The sequence below is a fragment of the Camelus bactrianus genome, chromosome 22 (genome assembly GCF_048773025.1).
Source record: "Camelus bactrianus isolate YW-2024 breed Bactrian camel chromosome 22, ASM4877302v1, whole genome shotgun sequence".
Taxonomy (NCBI): Eukaryota; Metazoa; Chordata; class Mammalia; order Artiodactyla; family Camelidae; genus Camelus; species Camelus bactrianus.
This window is the reverse complement of record NC_133560.1, coordinates 20,692,993-20,708,411: the sequence shown is the minus strand read 5'-3', so window position 1 is coordinate 20,708,411 and position 15,419 is coordinate 20,692,993. Positions and strand designations below refer to the sequence as shown.

Genomic DNA, 15,419 nt, shown 5'->3' with positions numbered 1-15,419 from the left:
ATTACTTACGTTATTTTGGTTTGGTTAAAAATGGTTCAAGGTGAAAATGAATATATGTGTGTATATGAATAACTGAAACATTGTGCCATACACCAGAAACTGACACATTGTAAACTGATTATACTTCAATTTTTAAAAAATGGCTCAGGGAACCTCACACTGGTCAGAATGGCCATCACTAAAAAGTCCACAAAAGATAAATGCGGGAGAAGGTGTGGGGAAAAGGGAACCCCCCACTACACGGTTGGTGGGAATGTAATTTGGTGCAGCCATTATGGAAAATAGTATGGAGAATCCTTAAAAAACTAAACATAGAGTTACCATATGATCCAGCAATCCCATTTCTGAGCATATATCTGGAGAAAACTCCAATTCAAAAACATACATGCACCCAGTGTTCGTAGCAGCACTATTTACAATAGTCAAGACATGGAAGCAAACTAAATGTCTTTTGACAAATGATTGGATAAAGAAGATGTTGTGTATATATACAATGGAATACTACTCTGCCACAAAAAGGAATGAAATAATGCCATTTGCAGCAATACGGATGAACCCAGAGATTATCACACTAAGTGAAGTAACTCAAAGAAAGACAAATGTCATAAGATATCACTTATACATGGAATCTAACAAACGATACAAAACAGAAACAGACTCACAGACATAGAAAACAAACTCATGGTTATCAAAGGGGAAAGAAGTGGGAGGGATAAATTGGGAGTTTGGGATTAACAGATACAAACTACTATATACAGAATAGATAAACAACGAAGTCCTACTGTACAGCACAGGGAGCTATATTCAATATCTTATAACAACCTATAATGGATTAGAATATATATATATATGTTTAACTGAATCACTTTGCTGTACACCAGAAGCTAATACAACATTGTAAATCAACTATGTACTTCAATTTTAAAAAAATGACTCAAGTAGATAAGGGGTCCCATTCATAAAAGATGGTGTACAGAACTGTAAGTACAATGTGTACAGTGAATTCTCCTTAGACGAAAAAAAGTGGGGGTGCCAAGGATACAAACTCAAAACAAATGTTTCCTACGGGACTTGTGAACAGTTTGATGTTTTCAAACATCTCCGGATAGAATCCTCAGGACCACAGGGCGCTCCGTCAAGGCTGGAGCACCAAGGGGACATCGGGTGAAGTTTTTCTAGGATCTTCAGGTGTCCGTCTGTCTCTTCTGAGAAGCTATAAACCCAGACATCCTTATGGGTCAAGACCTTGCTGCTCAGGACAGCGACCAAGTCCTTCTCCCCTCCACGAGACCCAGAGCCTTTAGGGGGGCTTTTTCTGGCCATGGGTATCCTGAGCTGAAACAAAATATCATTTGTACCTGGGCCAGCATGTTCCTGGGCGCACAGGAATCAAAGAACAGAGTTTCGTTTCAGCCCAGGAGACGGTGATGGATGGGACCTTGTCTGTTTTCATCATCCAGAATCAGAAGCAAAGAAATTCCCCAGGAAGAGTGTAGGGAAATCGAGCCCCTGCACCCTGCGGTTGAAGATCTTTAGGTGAACACATGGACTGCTTGATCACTGGCTCCCATGATTCCCTACATCTCAAGAATTGATTGAGCACCTACTGTGTGCTAGCACAGATCCAAAGGAAAGCCAGGTCCAGCCTCAACGTTCGTGTGTTGTGGGATGGGGAGCAGGCAGAGTTGTAAGCAGACCATGGAGGGGACCTGGCAATGGGCAGTCACCAAAACCACCCCTCCATCTTCTAGCCCGAGCTCCCTAAAGGACTCACACGTCCCAAGACCACCAGGAGACATAGAGGCATTCACCCTTTTAAATGTGCATGTCTGCCTGATATCCTTCTGCTTAATTCTGCCAAAAGGCCCATCCAGTTCCTGAACTGAGGCCAGTTTGCCCTTGACAGAGCCAAAAGGAAGGAGCACCAAGAAGGAGCCATGTGGTCCCATGCGCTTCCACTCTCTCTCCCTTCTCCCTCAAGGCCACGCCTAGCAGGAGTTGGCCATGAGAAGAGCCTTGGAGATCCCAGGGGTAGGATCTGAACACAGAAAGCTCCAGTCCCAGCCTCCCCAACCTGATTCTCTGAAGTCTTGGGCCCCCAGTCTCCCGGTGCACTTAGGGTGGGAACCCACAGAGAAATGTAGCTTCTCTCCCAAGCCAATCTCTAGCCAGGTGGGTTTTGCTCTACTTGGTACATTTATTGAGCACCTATTGTGTGCTGGGCCCTGTGTGCAGTGGTGACCGAGTTAAACTAGGTCCCTGCTCTCCCCAGGCTCACAGTCTCGTGGGAGAGACAGTCAACTGCTGCACACTCACATGAATAAATGTGAAATTACAGCTGTGACATGGGTTAGGAGAGATTGGAGATGGCATGGAGCGAGGGCATGTGGAAGGGACTGCGTAGATTATGGGTTTGTTGATTGACTAAGCAATATATCACTCTCTTCTGCCCATATGTACTCAGCCCATTCTATTAAAACAAAAAAAGACGCCCTATGAAGACATTCTGTGTGATCACTTTGTTATCTATGCTAATACTGCTATTGTAGACTTGGCCTCCCTTCCCAGGACTCACAGGGGCCTAGCACTCCTTTACAGATGAGAAAACTGAGGTTTGGAATGGGAAAAAAACTCATCTGAGAGCACGCACCACATGAGGTGAACCCAGGCCAGTTGGCTCTAACCACCATACTTGCTGTCCTCCATTCTCTCTAAGAAAATTGCATAAGAATTCAAAAAGAAACAATTCTTTACAAACGAATTTTTTTTTTTACAACTCTGGGAAGTAAGGGGTGGAACCTGAGTCTATTATATTGTACCAAAGTCGATTTCCTGGTTTTAACAATGGTTTGGTTAAGAGTCCATGGAAACTGAACTATTTTTGCAACTTTGCATCAATCTTAAACTATTTTTAAGAAGTTAGAAAAGTTGAGTGGTTAAAAGAATTGAAAGCAGGCTCCCAGAAAGATACTTGTACACCCATATTCACAGTGGCATTACTCACAATGGCCAAAAGGCAGAAACAACCCAAGTGTCCACTGATGGATAGATGGATAGACAAATGTGGTCCATTCATACGGGGGAATATTATTCAACCTTAAAAAGGAAGGGCATTCTGACACCTGCTCTAACATGGATGAAACTTGAGGACATTATGCTATGTGGATTGAGCCAGTCACAATAGGACAAATACTGTATGAGTCCGCTCCTATGAAATCTCTAGAAGTAGTCAAATTCATAGAGAAAGTAGAAGGGTGGGTGCCAGGGGCTGGGGGAGGAGGGAATGGGGAGTTGTTTCACGAGTACAGTTTCAGTTTTGCCAGATGAGAACAGTTCTGAAGACCCGTTGCACAACACTGTACTTTTAACATTGCTGAACTGTACTCTTAAAAATGGTAAATTTTATGTGTGTTTGACTTCAATTTTAAAAAAATCTAGTGGTGGTTTTTAAAAAAGAGAGGCCTGTTATCATATTAATTTCTGAGTAGTTGATGTATGTACACGTGGAAGGAAGGCTGAGGGTGTCCCGCCTCCACCCCCACCCACATTCTGGTTCCCTCCCCAAAGACCCCGCTGTTAGCAGTTTCTTTCTCTTCCTTCCTATTTTCTGCATTCACAAACACATCTTTCTTTCTCTTACATTTGATTTTCTTTCCATCAATGCTTCCACACTGGTATTATTATTATTATTATTATTATTATTATTATTATTATTATTATTGTGATAAAATACACAAAACACCACTTAAACCATTTTAAAGTGTACAATCCAATGGCATTAAATACATCCCCCATGTTGTGTACTCCCCTTCTCTTATCTAATTTCGGAACACTTTCATCACTCCCAGAAGAAACCCTGTCCCCACTAGCAGTCGCTTTCCCCCACTTCCCCTCTAATCTGCTTTCTGTCTCTATGAATTTGCCTGCTCTAGACATTTCATATCAGTGGGACCATACACTATATGGCCTTTTGGGTCTGGCTTCTTTCGCTCAGTGTGATGTTTTCAAGATTCATCCACGTCGTTGCATGTGTCAGGGCTTCCTTCGTTTTTACTGTTGAGTAACATTCCACTGTGTGGATGGGCCACAATTTGTTTATCTATTCATCTATGGATAAACATTTGTTTCCTTTTCTACCTTTTGGCGATTGTGAATTGTACAGTCATGAATTTTCACCTACAGGATTTGAACATCTATTTTTAATTATTTTGGGTTTTTCCCTAAGAGTGGAACTGCTGGGGCCTATGGTAACTACATTTAACTTCTGCCAAACTTATCCACAGTAGCTGCCCCACTTTATTGCCTTTGGCTTTCCAATGTAACCATCTTGCTTTGTTAAAAAAGGGCGCTCCATCCCTTCCCATCCCTTCACCTAACCTCTCATAGGCGTGTGCTGCTGGTTACACTACAGCAAAGTCGGATTGTGAACACATATCTCAGTCCCTCCAGCCAGGCTTCTTCGGCCCCATTTGTCCTCTGCTAAGGACTCACCCACTTATTCCTGATCCAAATCCCAGCCCCTTCCATGTGTGACTTGGGACGAGTGGCTTAGCTGCTCTGGGTCTGTTTCCTCACTTGCAAAATGGGATAAGAATAGTTCCTTCCTCCAAGGGTTTGTGATATTAAAAAAGAGAGCACCTTTGAAAAGTGATGTGCTTAAACAGGGTCCATGTCCAGGGAACATAAGCCTTTACCCCCAGTAACTCACAGCAATAGCATGTGACTCAGTTTCTCCCATCACCACTAACTCTGAGTGTCATCAGTTTCCTCTTTTTTTTCCCCCAGTGTGTTGAGGGGAATGAAACCTGCTGTGGTTTGCCTGTCTCCACATCCCCGGCTTTTAGCAGCAACACTGGCACTTAGTACCAGACACTCATTACATGTTTGAGTTATAAAACCTGATTCTTGGTGAGATTTTTGTTCTGTTCTCTTCTTCCACTTGGCAGAGGTCTCAGTCCCACAACCGGCCCAGGCAGGATCTCAGATTTTCTGAATTCTACCTGAAGCTGCCAGAGACCAAAATAGCTGCTGAGTGTGTGACCTCTGGTCTGAGCTCACAAACAAGGCTCCTGGCAGTCCAGAGACACTGCCCTGGGTATTCTGAGGCTTGGGACAGAGGCAGACAGTCCTTGGTCAGCACCCTGGCTAATCCAGGGCCAAGGCTGCTTGGAATGAGATGTCAGTGACCCAAGTCCAAGGTCCAGCCCAGTTTCTAATGATGTAGCCAGAAACTCAGCTTAATTTTTCTGGCTATTTTTGGAGGAATTCTGGCCTCTGCTAAACGTTGGTTGGGGACCTATTGTGTGCCAGGCACGTGGCTCTAATGGAGACATGCCCCTGCCCTGCAAGTCAGGGCAGGAAATGGAAAAGAAATCAGAAAAGCAGCGCCTATAAAGGAATGATTTCTGAATGTGATTGCAACTATGAAGAGGAGGAAACAAGGAAATGGGATGGAACTACTGGGGTAGTGAGTTGGGGTGGAGATTTTGGCCAGGGTGAGTTGGACCCCTAGGAGGAGGTGATGTTCCAGCTGAGCCCTGTAGAAGCCGGTAACTGCAGAGCATGTTCCAGGCAGAGGGAACAGCAAGTGCAAAGGCTTTGAGGTGGGACTGTTTTAGGCCCTTGGAGGGCTGCTGGGGTTAGAGCAGCTGAGTATTGGGGAGATGGAAGGAGGGGAGGCTGAGGTCTCTGGGGCCACATCAGCCTCCTTAGCAACATAGGAGCCTGTTTTGCGCTTCTGCGACCTCAGGAGGCGTTAGGTGAGTGGCCTTCCGAACTATGCCTCAGTTTCCTAAGCTGTAAACGGGGCTGAATAGTGGAGACTTGCTGACAGGGAGGTGGGGGAAGCGGCATAATTCACAGCAGGCGCTCAGTGAACGCCTGCGGAATAAACGAGCGGCTCTTCCTCAGTGCCTGACTACACACTGCGGGACGAACTGTCCCCATCTTACAGGTGGGGAAACTGAGGCTGGGAAGTACCGGCAGTCAGAAACTTGGGGTGAGAGTTAGGGATGGGGCGCGCACGCTGCGTCTCGGGCCCGGGGACGCGCACGCAGTGGGGCGGGGCCGGGGGCGGGGCCTGGGGGCGGGGCGGCGGCGGGTCCCCGCGGCGGCGGCGGGGGAGGCGGCCGCAGCGGACTCTCAAGTCCCGACAGGAGCGGGTCAGAGGCGCAGCCTGAAGCCGCCATGGAGCAGCCCAGGAAGGCAGTGGTGGTGACGGGTACGCGGGCAGTGCGCTGATGGCGGTCGCGGTGGCAGCGGCCCGGGGCAGGGGCGGGTCGGGAGGCTCAGGAGGCAGCCGGGCCGGGAGGAGCGCCGTGGCCCGGGCGGGGCAGGTGCTAGATAGAAGTCGTCCCAGGTTTGGAAGATGTCATCGCCCACGGGAGCCCAAGTCAGTCCCTGCGACATAGAAAGTGGGATACAGAAAGTGAAGAAGGGAGCGCTCCTGTGGTCCCCCTGTCAGGGGTCGGAGCAGGGAAAGACGTGGGGGTTCCTGGCAAGTGTCCCGCACGGAGCAGGCCCTTCTGGCGTCCTTCCTTCCCCGGTTGGGGACAGTGACCCAACGGGCACCTGTTTGTTCTGTCTACCCTGCCGGCAAGCTGGACTGGACTCCTCCCTGCCCCTCCCGAGGTCGGGTTTGTCACCGTCCGGGTCCCAGGGGACAAAGACTGATTTGCGGGTAGGAAGTGCCCCGGTGACAAATGAATCTCTTGCCAGCCACTGTTCCCAGAGCCCAGCGCTAATGGGGGGCTGCTCCTCTAGGCAGAGACAGGTGGAGTTTGGGGGACCTCGGGAACCCGGCCGCTCGCCTGGTTTTCCCAGGGACTGTCTTGGTCAAAATCTTTTCTGCCCAGGCTGTTTGTGGGTGAGCCTGGCCGCCGCTGTCACCAACTCCCCAAAACCAACTGTTCCTCCTCGAGGAGACTCTGCCTCAGGGGCCTCGTGAGCATCAGCTTCCGGCCGGCCTCTGACTGAGGGATCCTTTTGACCCCCTGTCTGGAGGAGTACAGTGAGAAATTCACCTAAGGTTCTAATAGGTGTTTTGTAGCCACGGGAGGGTGGAGCTGGTCCTGGAATCCCAGGAAGATGGAAGGAGCCACTTACCTGACTAACAATTGTGTAAAATTGCCAGAGGGTCCCTGTCCCCTGCAGCCTTCTATATCTGCTTTTATTACTCCAGTGCTGACTCAGCAGGCAGCCACTGGACTGGGCACTTTTCTTACATGAGTTCATTACAGCTTCACTGTCTCCATTTGGAAGACGGGGAAACTGAGGCTCACAGAGGCACGTTGTTTGTAAGTGGCTGAACTGAAACTCATACTTGGTCTGTGCAGGAAGAGGAATGGGGTGGAGAGGTTCTGACCCTATTTGGAGACTCCCTGCTGTACCAGGGCATAGCATCTCTCCCCGGGGCCTTGACACCACTTGGACACTCAGCCCAGGTGGAGTGACCCATGCTTCAATGACAGCCTCTCTTGGAGTTTATTTTCTAGGCAGTGTGTTGGGGTGATTAGAAGAGGGAGATCATGGACTCTCATGGGTCTGGATTTGAATCCCTGCTCTTCTGTCTTCTTGCTGTGTGACCTTGGGCAGCTGGCTTCACCTCTCTGTGCCTCAGTCCCAGCTCCTGTAAAATGGGCCTGTAAAATTCACCCTTGCCTGAAAGGGGTACACAGTGAGGCTGAATGCCACAGGGCATACAGAGCATTTAGCATCCTCAGGTGACTTTCTGGTTTATAAATGGGGCCTGGAGTTTGAGTCGGTAGGGAGGAGGCTGGCAGGATGGTGTCTGGACAGCTTGGCCTGGGTGATACCCATGTGCATCCTCTAAGGGCCATTCCTTACCAGGTGGTGATCCCTGGAGCTCCTCTGGCCCTGCAGCCCCAGAGTCCAAGGAAGAAGCACAAAGATAGTGATAAAATAATTATATTTGGGGGTCGAGGTTAGGGAAAGAAACTGAGACAGGAACAAAGCTAGCCTTTCTGGGGCAAAAGGAGGCTGCTGGCCCCTTGCCGGGCACAAAGATCAGGTGAAAGCGAGGCCAAGAAAGGACTCACAGCTTCAATTAAGAGCAGACAGGTATGTGTGGTGGAGGGCTCTGAAGGGCTGCTGGGTGCACCCCATAACTATGTCCCAGGTGGCAGCTGCTCCCAAGGCTCCCAGCTCCATTCGCCTGAATGAAAGCAGCAGCCTGGCCCTGGGTGGGCCACGGAGGGCCACTGGGTGGTGACATGCCGCTTTTATTATTATTTTTTTTTTTCAGGGTTTGGCCCTTTTGGGGAACACACGGTGAACGCCAGCTGGATTGCAGTCCAGGTAACTGGATCCAGAGGGGAGGAATCAGGCTTGGGGGCTGGGCTTCCCCTGGAAATATTTGGCACCAAAGAAAGAAAGGAATCTACGAAGAGAACATCTCCTGTGAAGCTTCCTGAGAGATTTAAGCCTGACACACACTTCCTCCGAGATAGTTTCAGCTGTAGCTCACATTTGTTGAGTGCTTGTTCTATGCCAAGCAGTATTTGTTGCTGTTGGTTTTTTTTGTTTTGTTTTGTTTTGTTTTGTTTTGTTTTGTTTTGTTTTGTTTTTTGCTGCCCAGCACTGAGTTCTCCCAACAACCCTTAGGTGCAGTTATTCTTGGGCCCACTTTCTGGATGAGAAAACTGAGTCCCAGAGTTATCCAAGATCATCCAGCCCAGAAACCAGAGTGGCCTTGCTTCAGAAGTGTCCCATGCTCCAACCAGGTTTTGGGGGGGGACCAGGTAGGGTTGTTGGGGGATGTATTAACCTTGTAGAGGGGGTGCAGTGACCCTCAGTGTTGCCTCCTGGCAGCTTTAGTAAGAGGAGGCTGCATTTTGGTTGGGGGGGGGGGTTTCCCGCTGTCGTGAACTGTCCAGTTTCTTTGTCAGATGGAGCATTTGGAGGGACAGACTGGGGAACAATGGGCAGAGAGAGAGAGAAACGTTTTCTCCTTATATAAATCAGATCTGCAGAGACCGGAGCCAAACTCGTGTTACTCCTAGCCCATTAGCTGCTTGATTTAAAGCATCCCGTTTCCCACTCCAGAGCCCTGAATTTGGAGAAAAATCCAAGTTGAAACTTCAGTGTGTCAACTGTCAGTTGGGGCTCCCCACCTTTCTGATCACCCCTCTTCCAGACCTCAAAATCTCAGCCTTATTCCTCCCCCATTTTGAAAATTTTCACCCCACTTTGCTAGCAGGACAGGGGGACGGGGTCCCCCGGACCCTGCAGATGGGAGCGTGTCTGAGGCCCTGCTCATTGCACCCGCTCCCTGGAGCCCCAGACAAAAAGGAAACAGCGTGTTTCTGAAGACATGTGTGTCTGGCTTTGTGCGAGTTTCAGACAGGAGTCTTCACGGGGCTGAGTGGACACAAAGCCGTGTGTCTGAATTCCTGGGCCCCAGACACTATGATCTGCATCTAAATAGGAGAAAAATCAATTAAACAATCTTTGGAAATCCTTCCAAGCTTTGGGACTCAGATGGTGGAGGATAGCAGCTTTTCATCCTGCTGCTGGAGGGGAAATACCCCTTATATTTTAGTCAACCATCTCTCCAGACCTCGCCTCTAGAAGACTTCCAGTTTTCTTCTTCATGTTTATGAAACAAGAAGAGAGGAATCTCCACCATTCCCCAGCTAAAATGACGCTGACCTTCCCAGATCTGATTGTTTCTCTTTTGAAAAACAAACCTGGAGTCACACATGCATATGCTGAGTGTGTGCAGCTAACTCCCTGAAATTTTACACATGTGCACCTTCGCATCCCTTGAATCCAGATCAAGATCTAGAACATTGCCAGCCACTTCTCTTTTCCTCTCCATTGCAGACGCTCCTAGTGTCCTTTCTCAGCTACTCCCACTGCGCCCCACCCCCACCTCCAGGTGTAAACCTCTGCTGACTTTATAACCATCATCGGTGCATTTTGCCTTTGCTACAACTTGGTGTCAATAGAGACTCACTTTGGTCCTCCACTTTCTGTGAAGCAGGGCATCTGCAGGATCTGCCAGTGGAGTGGCTCGTAGTTGCTGTTGGCACTTTTCAGTTCTGCTGGACAATACGGATTTGCCCCTGGAAAGGGTGGCATTGGATGGCTCAAACTCGTCCCTCAAGAAAATACTCCTCGGGGTGTTTTTGGTGTGATCCAGACACTAGTTGTGGGTGACAATTGATGTCTGTCACCTCAAGCTGAAGATGGGTGTTTGGTTAGGCAGAGTGATCGGCAGTTAACTTCCTGTCCCAACGAATTTTTCTGAAGCTCAAGTTGCCACCTGTAGAAGGAAGTCCTCCTCCTCTCCCAGGGGCCAGCTAGCATCTCTCCATCTGTTTCTCCCCTTCTTTCTGTCTCTGTCATGCTTAGCCTCTCTCTGGGTGTGTCTCTCTCTGTTTCTCCCCTTCTCTTTTCTCATCTCTCTCCATATTTCTCTCCCCGTCTTTCTCTCTCTTCTGTCTCTCAGTTTCTCTTGGCCACTCTTGGGTCTCTGTCTCTTCCCACCTGTCTCTTACTCTCTCTCTCTCAATCTCTCACCCCTCCTTTCTCCATCTCTCTGTTTCTGTCTGTCTCTCTCTCTCTATTTCTTTGTCTCTCCCCCCTCCTTTCTCCATCTCTCTGTTTCTGTCTGTCTCTCTCTCTCTATTTCTTTGTCTCTCCCCTCTTCTGTCTCTGCCTGTTTCTCTTGGCCTCTCTATGGGTCCCTCTTGGTCTCTCACTCTTTTTCTGTCTCTCTCCCTTTTTCTCTCCATCAGTCTCTTTCCATCTTTGTCTTTCACCCCCTCCCCTCCTCTTCTCTTTCTGTTTCTCTGTCTCTCTGTCTTTCTCTCTCATCTGACCTTCCTTCCTCGTGCCCTGGGTGAACTTGTGTCCCAGCAGAGAGTGGACTGTTTCCCACCAGCCACATTTAGGAGGTGGGAGTTCTAGGGACAGAGGGGCAACCCTCCTTGCCTCTTTCCCAGGATGGCACCTCCCTTCAGCCCCTCACACAAGAGGGAGTGGATTTTTCAAGTGTCCTGTCTCTCCCAGGTCTTGGATGGTGGACGTGGGATGCTAGCTTTGGGTCTGTCTCTCCCTAGGAGGCTCAGGTGGGTGTTGAGGGCTGGAAACTCTGGGTCTTGGGGGCTTCTGGAGCCTTCCCTGCCCAAGCGGGGCAAGGAAGAGCTGGGTCCCAGGTCCTGGTGACTTCACGGGACAATCACTGGCACAGTGAGTCTAGACAGACCTGCTAAGGATATTAACCAGGGAACAAAGGGGGTCTTTGTTGTGGGGTCAAGGGAATCGGTCAGACGCAGCCGTGCGGCGGGGTCTTGTCAGGTAGACAGGGTGTAGACAATGTGTCATCTGGGGCGCACAAGCCCCATTCCTTTCACAGTATGTGCTTGGTAACTGCACTCACTGCAGATTGTTGTGGGACTTGGGGTGCACTGCTCCCCACCCCAGGAGAACCATCTGGCCCTTTTGGAGCAGAAAGTTTAGAGGCAAAGAGTTTAGCTCAATTACTGGTGCCCCCCACATGCAACTGTTGCCCTTATTAGAACTGGGGAATAATTTGTAGAAAGACATGAACAGATCTTTAGTGCCCCCGTCACTTTGGTGAAAAGTATTTAAGCCCATGTCACCAATACTTTGATCAAGAGAGTTGGCAGATTTCTATCCACCCTAAACATTCTTTCCTGCCCCTCGCCTCCCCCATCACTCTTCATCCTGCCCATAAGCAGCTGCTGTCCTGAGCTCAGTCTCCACAGGTGAGTTTTGCCTGCTGTCAAGCTGCAAACCAATGAATGGGATGGCACAGCCTCTGTGTTCCTCTAGCTCCAGCTGCTTTTGCTCAGCCTGCATTAGTGTAGTGGGGGCCAGCGATTGAGGGGGGCAACTGGCTCCTTCTCTAACTCACCCCTCTTCCCATGGGCCCTGGCCCTGGGGGCTTTGGGATTTGCTCCCCAAGAATAAAGCAGCAGGGACGCCCCCTCAGGGTCTCTGGTGAACATGTGGATGCCTCTCTGTGGGGATGCTGGCCACAGGGTGTGTGTCCATCTTTGCTGGTGGTTTCTGTATTTTTTTCCCCCAGATTGGGAGGATCTAGGTGGGGACGCAGAGGACTTGAGGGACAAAGATCAGGAGAAGAAAGTGACTCACTTCGTGGCTCCCTGGTGGCCCCAGTTTATTTCCTGCCATGAAGAATCCATGTGGGTGATTCTTCCCACTAATGCTCGGTAAACATCACCCAGTGGGAGCCACCCTTGAGTTGCTCTGGGCTGGTGAGGGTGCTCAGCACATGGCACCTGTTCTACTGGGTCAAGGGAGAGGGGCAGAGAGAGGGTCCATGGGGAGGGGCTGCTGCCCTGAGCCGGGTGTCTTGCCTGGGCACGTAACATGTCACAGTGGCCACCCAGAGAGTTCCTGCACCCCACAGAGGGTTCCTTGGCTTAGTCACTAATCGAGTTAGCAGCAGTCCCCCCACCCCAGCCTGCGGAGGTGGTTCCACCAAACTGACTTGCCTGGGCTTGTGTACAGCAGTCTCAGTTTGGGGACAACTCCCCAAGTGAAACTCTGAACAAATAAAAGTCCTCACTTAATCTGGGAGATGGAGTCTTTTAATTACTGGCCTTTCAACATATTTTCTGTTGCCAGAAAGAGCTGCCAGGGCCATAAGGAAACAACAGGGGAGGCGGCAGGAAAATTTCAAGCAGCAAGGGACAGGAGGGTAAGGAAAAATAGGGTTGTGGTTGATCAGATGCATAGATAGGTGAGTTTTTGTTGTTGTTGTTGTTGTTGTTGTTTGTTGTTGTTGTTTTACTTTATGTTGGGAGAAGGTCTATACTAGAGATTTCTCCTCCAAGCCATAGGGGAAGAGGAAACAATCTTTATTCCATTCAGTTAAAAAAAAATTGGGGTGGGGGAGGATATAGCTCAAGGGCTAGAGCACATTCTTAGCATGCGTGAGGTCCTCGGTTCAATCCCCAGTACCTCCTCTAAAACCAATCAATCAATCAATCAAATTACCCCCCAAATAAATAATTTAAAAAAACATTTGACACATTATAAGAATAGTGCAAAGAAGTCCTTTCACACCCAAATTCCCCAAATGTTAACACTATATTCCATTTGCTCTTTATAGATAAATAGGTAGCTACATAGATAAAGTTAAAAATTTTTTTCTTGACTCTCAAGTCATTTTTTAAATTGTGGTAAAATATATATGCCATCAGACTTTCCATCTTAATCATTATTAAGTGTGCAGTTCAGGGACATTAAGTATATTTACATTGTTTTGCAACCATTACCATCATTCATTTCCAGAACTTTTTCATTCTTCCCAAACTGAAACTGTCCCCATTAAACGCTAACTCCCCATTCCTCACTCCTGACAGCCCCCAGCCCTCACTCTTTAACTTTCCGTCTCTATACATCTGTCTTTTCTAGGGACCTTGTGTAAGCAAAACTATACAATTTTGTCCTTTTGTGTCTGGCTTATTTCATTTGGCATAATGTTTTCAAGGTTCATTCATGTTGTAGCATGTGTCTGAATTTCCTTCCCCTTGAAGGTTGATTAAGATTCCGTTGCACATGTATACCACATTTTGCTTATCCATTCATTGGTCAGGACAGCTGGGAGGCATCTGCATTTTAGCTCTTGGGAATAATGCTGCTATGAACATGGACATACAAATATCTCTTCAAGACCCTGCTTTCAATTCTTGTGGGTGTGCACCCTGGAGTGGAATTGCTGCATCATATGCTAATTCTGTATTTAATATTTTGAGGAGCCGTCATGCTCTGTGTCAGCTGCAGACATGATACCCCTCTACCCTTATAAGTCACTGTATATTTCCTAAAATACAGGCTCAGCACAGTGATCAAAATCAGACTCACTGAATATTGATACAATTCTATCATCTGTAGCCCTGAGTCAGGTTTTTGCCAGTCATTTCATTAACATCCTTTACAGCAAAAGAAAATTCCAGATTATGCATGTCATTCAGTTGTCCCATTTCTTTAATCCCCCATGATCTGGAAAATCCCTCAGTCTTACTTTGTGTCTCATGGCATAACATGTTTGCTACGAACTGCTCGGTGCTTTGGAGAGGGTCCCTCAGGTGGTTTCTCCGATGCGTCCTCATGACTAGATTGAAGCTGGGTGTTTGGGGCAGGAATCCCACAGAAGTAGTGTTGTGTCCTTTTCTGTGCATGGTATCAGGAGGCACTGTGTATATTGTGTCTCATTACTGGTACCGTTGATCTCCATCAGTTGCTAAAGGCGAGGTCTGGTGAATTTCTTTCCTGCAAAGTTACTATCTTGCTCTTTGTAATTAAAAACTATCCCATAGAGAGATACTTTGAGACCATAAAGAGATACTTTGAGACGATATTAGCATCCTCTGGTGAGTCTCTCCTGAATCAGTTGTTATTTTAGCACGATGGCTGCCGAATGGTGGTTTTCTAATTGTGTCTTTCCTTCTACATTTTTTATGGCCTTCCACTGTAAGTTTGTTAGTGTCTCTGTGGACTCATGGGTACTTACCATTTTCAATAAGTGATAGTCTCTTATTCTCTTAACTTTGATGTTCAAATTGTCCCAGATTTGGCCCCTGGCCCCTTCAGGTGGGATCCTTTGTCTTTTCACCATGTCCCCGGCATTCTTGAACACTTCCTTCCTTTTTGGTTCCAGGCTCACTTTTTTGAAATATACTTTTTATTTCAGAGAAATTTTAGATTTACAGATAAATTACCAAGGTCATATAAAGAATTCCCATCTACCCTTCACTCGATTTTCCCTAGTGTTAATATCTTAAATAGTGACTGCATTTCTCAAAATGAAGAAACCAACATTGGTCCATTGCTATTAACTAAACTCTAGACTTTATTTGGGTTTCACGAGTTTTCCCACTAATGTCCTTTTCCTGTTCCAGGATCCTACCTTGGATCCTACATAGCATTTAGCAGGACATCCTCCCCCTACACCCCCTTTCTGATTTTTGCCTGAGTGTTGGATGTCAGATGCTTTGTATGCTTTTTTTAAAATTGGAATATAATTTTATCGAGATACAATCAGGTACCATAAAATTCACTCTTTATATTTTAGTATAGAATTTAGCAGCTTATAGTATATTCACAGAGTTGTACAACCATCACCTCTACCTAATTCCAGAACCTTTTCATCACCTCCAAAAGAAACCCATACCCATTAACTATCACTCCCATTCTTCCTTTTTCTTAGTCCCTGATAACCACTAATCTCTATGGATTTGCCTGTTCTGGACATTTCATGTAAATGGAATCATATAAGAGGTGGTCTTTTGTATCTGGCTTCTTTCACTCAGCGTAACATTTTTGAGGTTCATCCATGTTGTAGCATGAATCAGTGTAGCATTAATCACTCTTTTTCATCGCTTAGTAATATTCTGTTGTAC

General features: G+C 47.5%; 1 protein-coding gene across 5 annotated transcripts in view; it reads left to right on the top strand.

Annotated features, from left to right (window-relative positions):
* The first annotated feature begins 6,064 nt into the window (after positions 1–6,064).
* PGPEP1 (pyroglutamyl-peptidase I) overlaps positions 6,065–15,419 on the top strand; it is a 29,604-nt gene continuing 20,249 nt past the window's right edge. For 2 of the 5 annotated variants that reach the window (XM_074350405.1, XM_010972154.3), the window contains exons 1-3: positions 6,136–6,220; positions 8,264–8,316; positions 8,623–8,759. In XM_074350405.1, coding sequence (XP_074206506.1) covers positions 8,652–8,759 — 108 coding nt within the window. In that variant the 5' untranslated portion in view covers positions 6,136–6,220; positions 8,264–8,316; positions 8,623–8,651. Of the gene's footprint in view, positions 6,221–8,263; positions 8,317–8,622; positions 8,760–15,419 lie in introns of all 5 variants that reach the window. The other 3 variants (XM_074350407.1, XM_074350406.1, XM_010972156.3) reach the window with 2 other exon arrangements.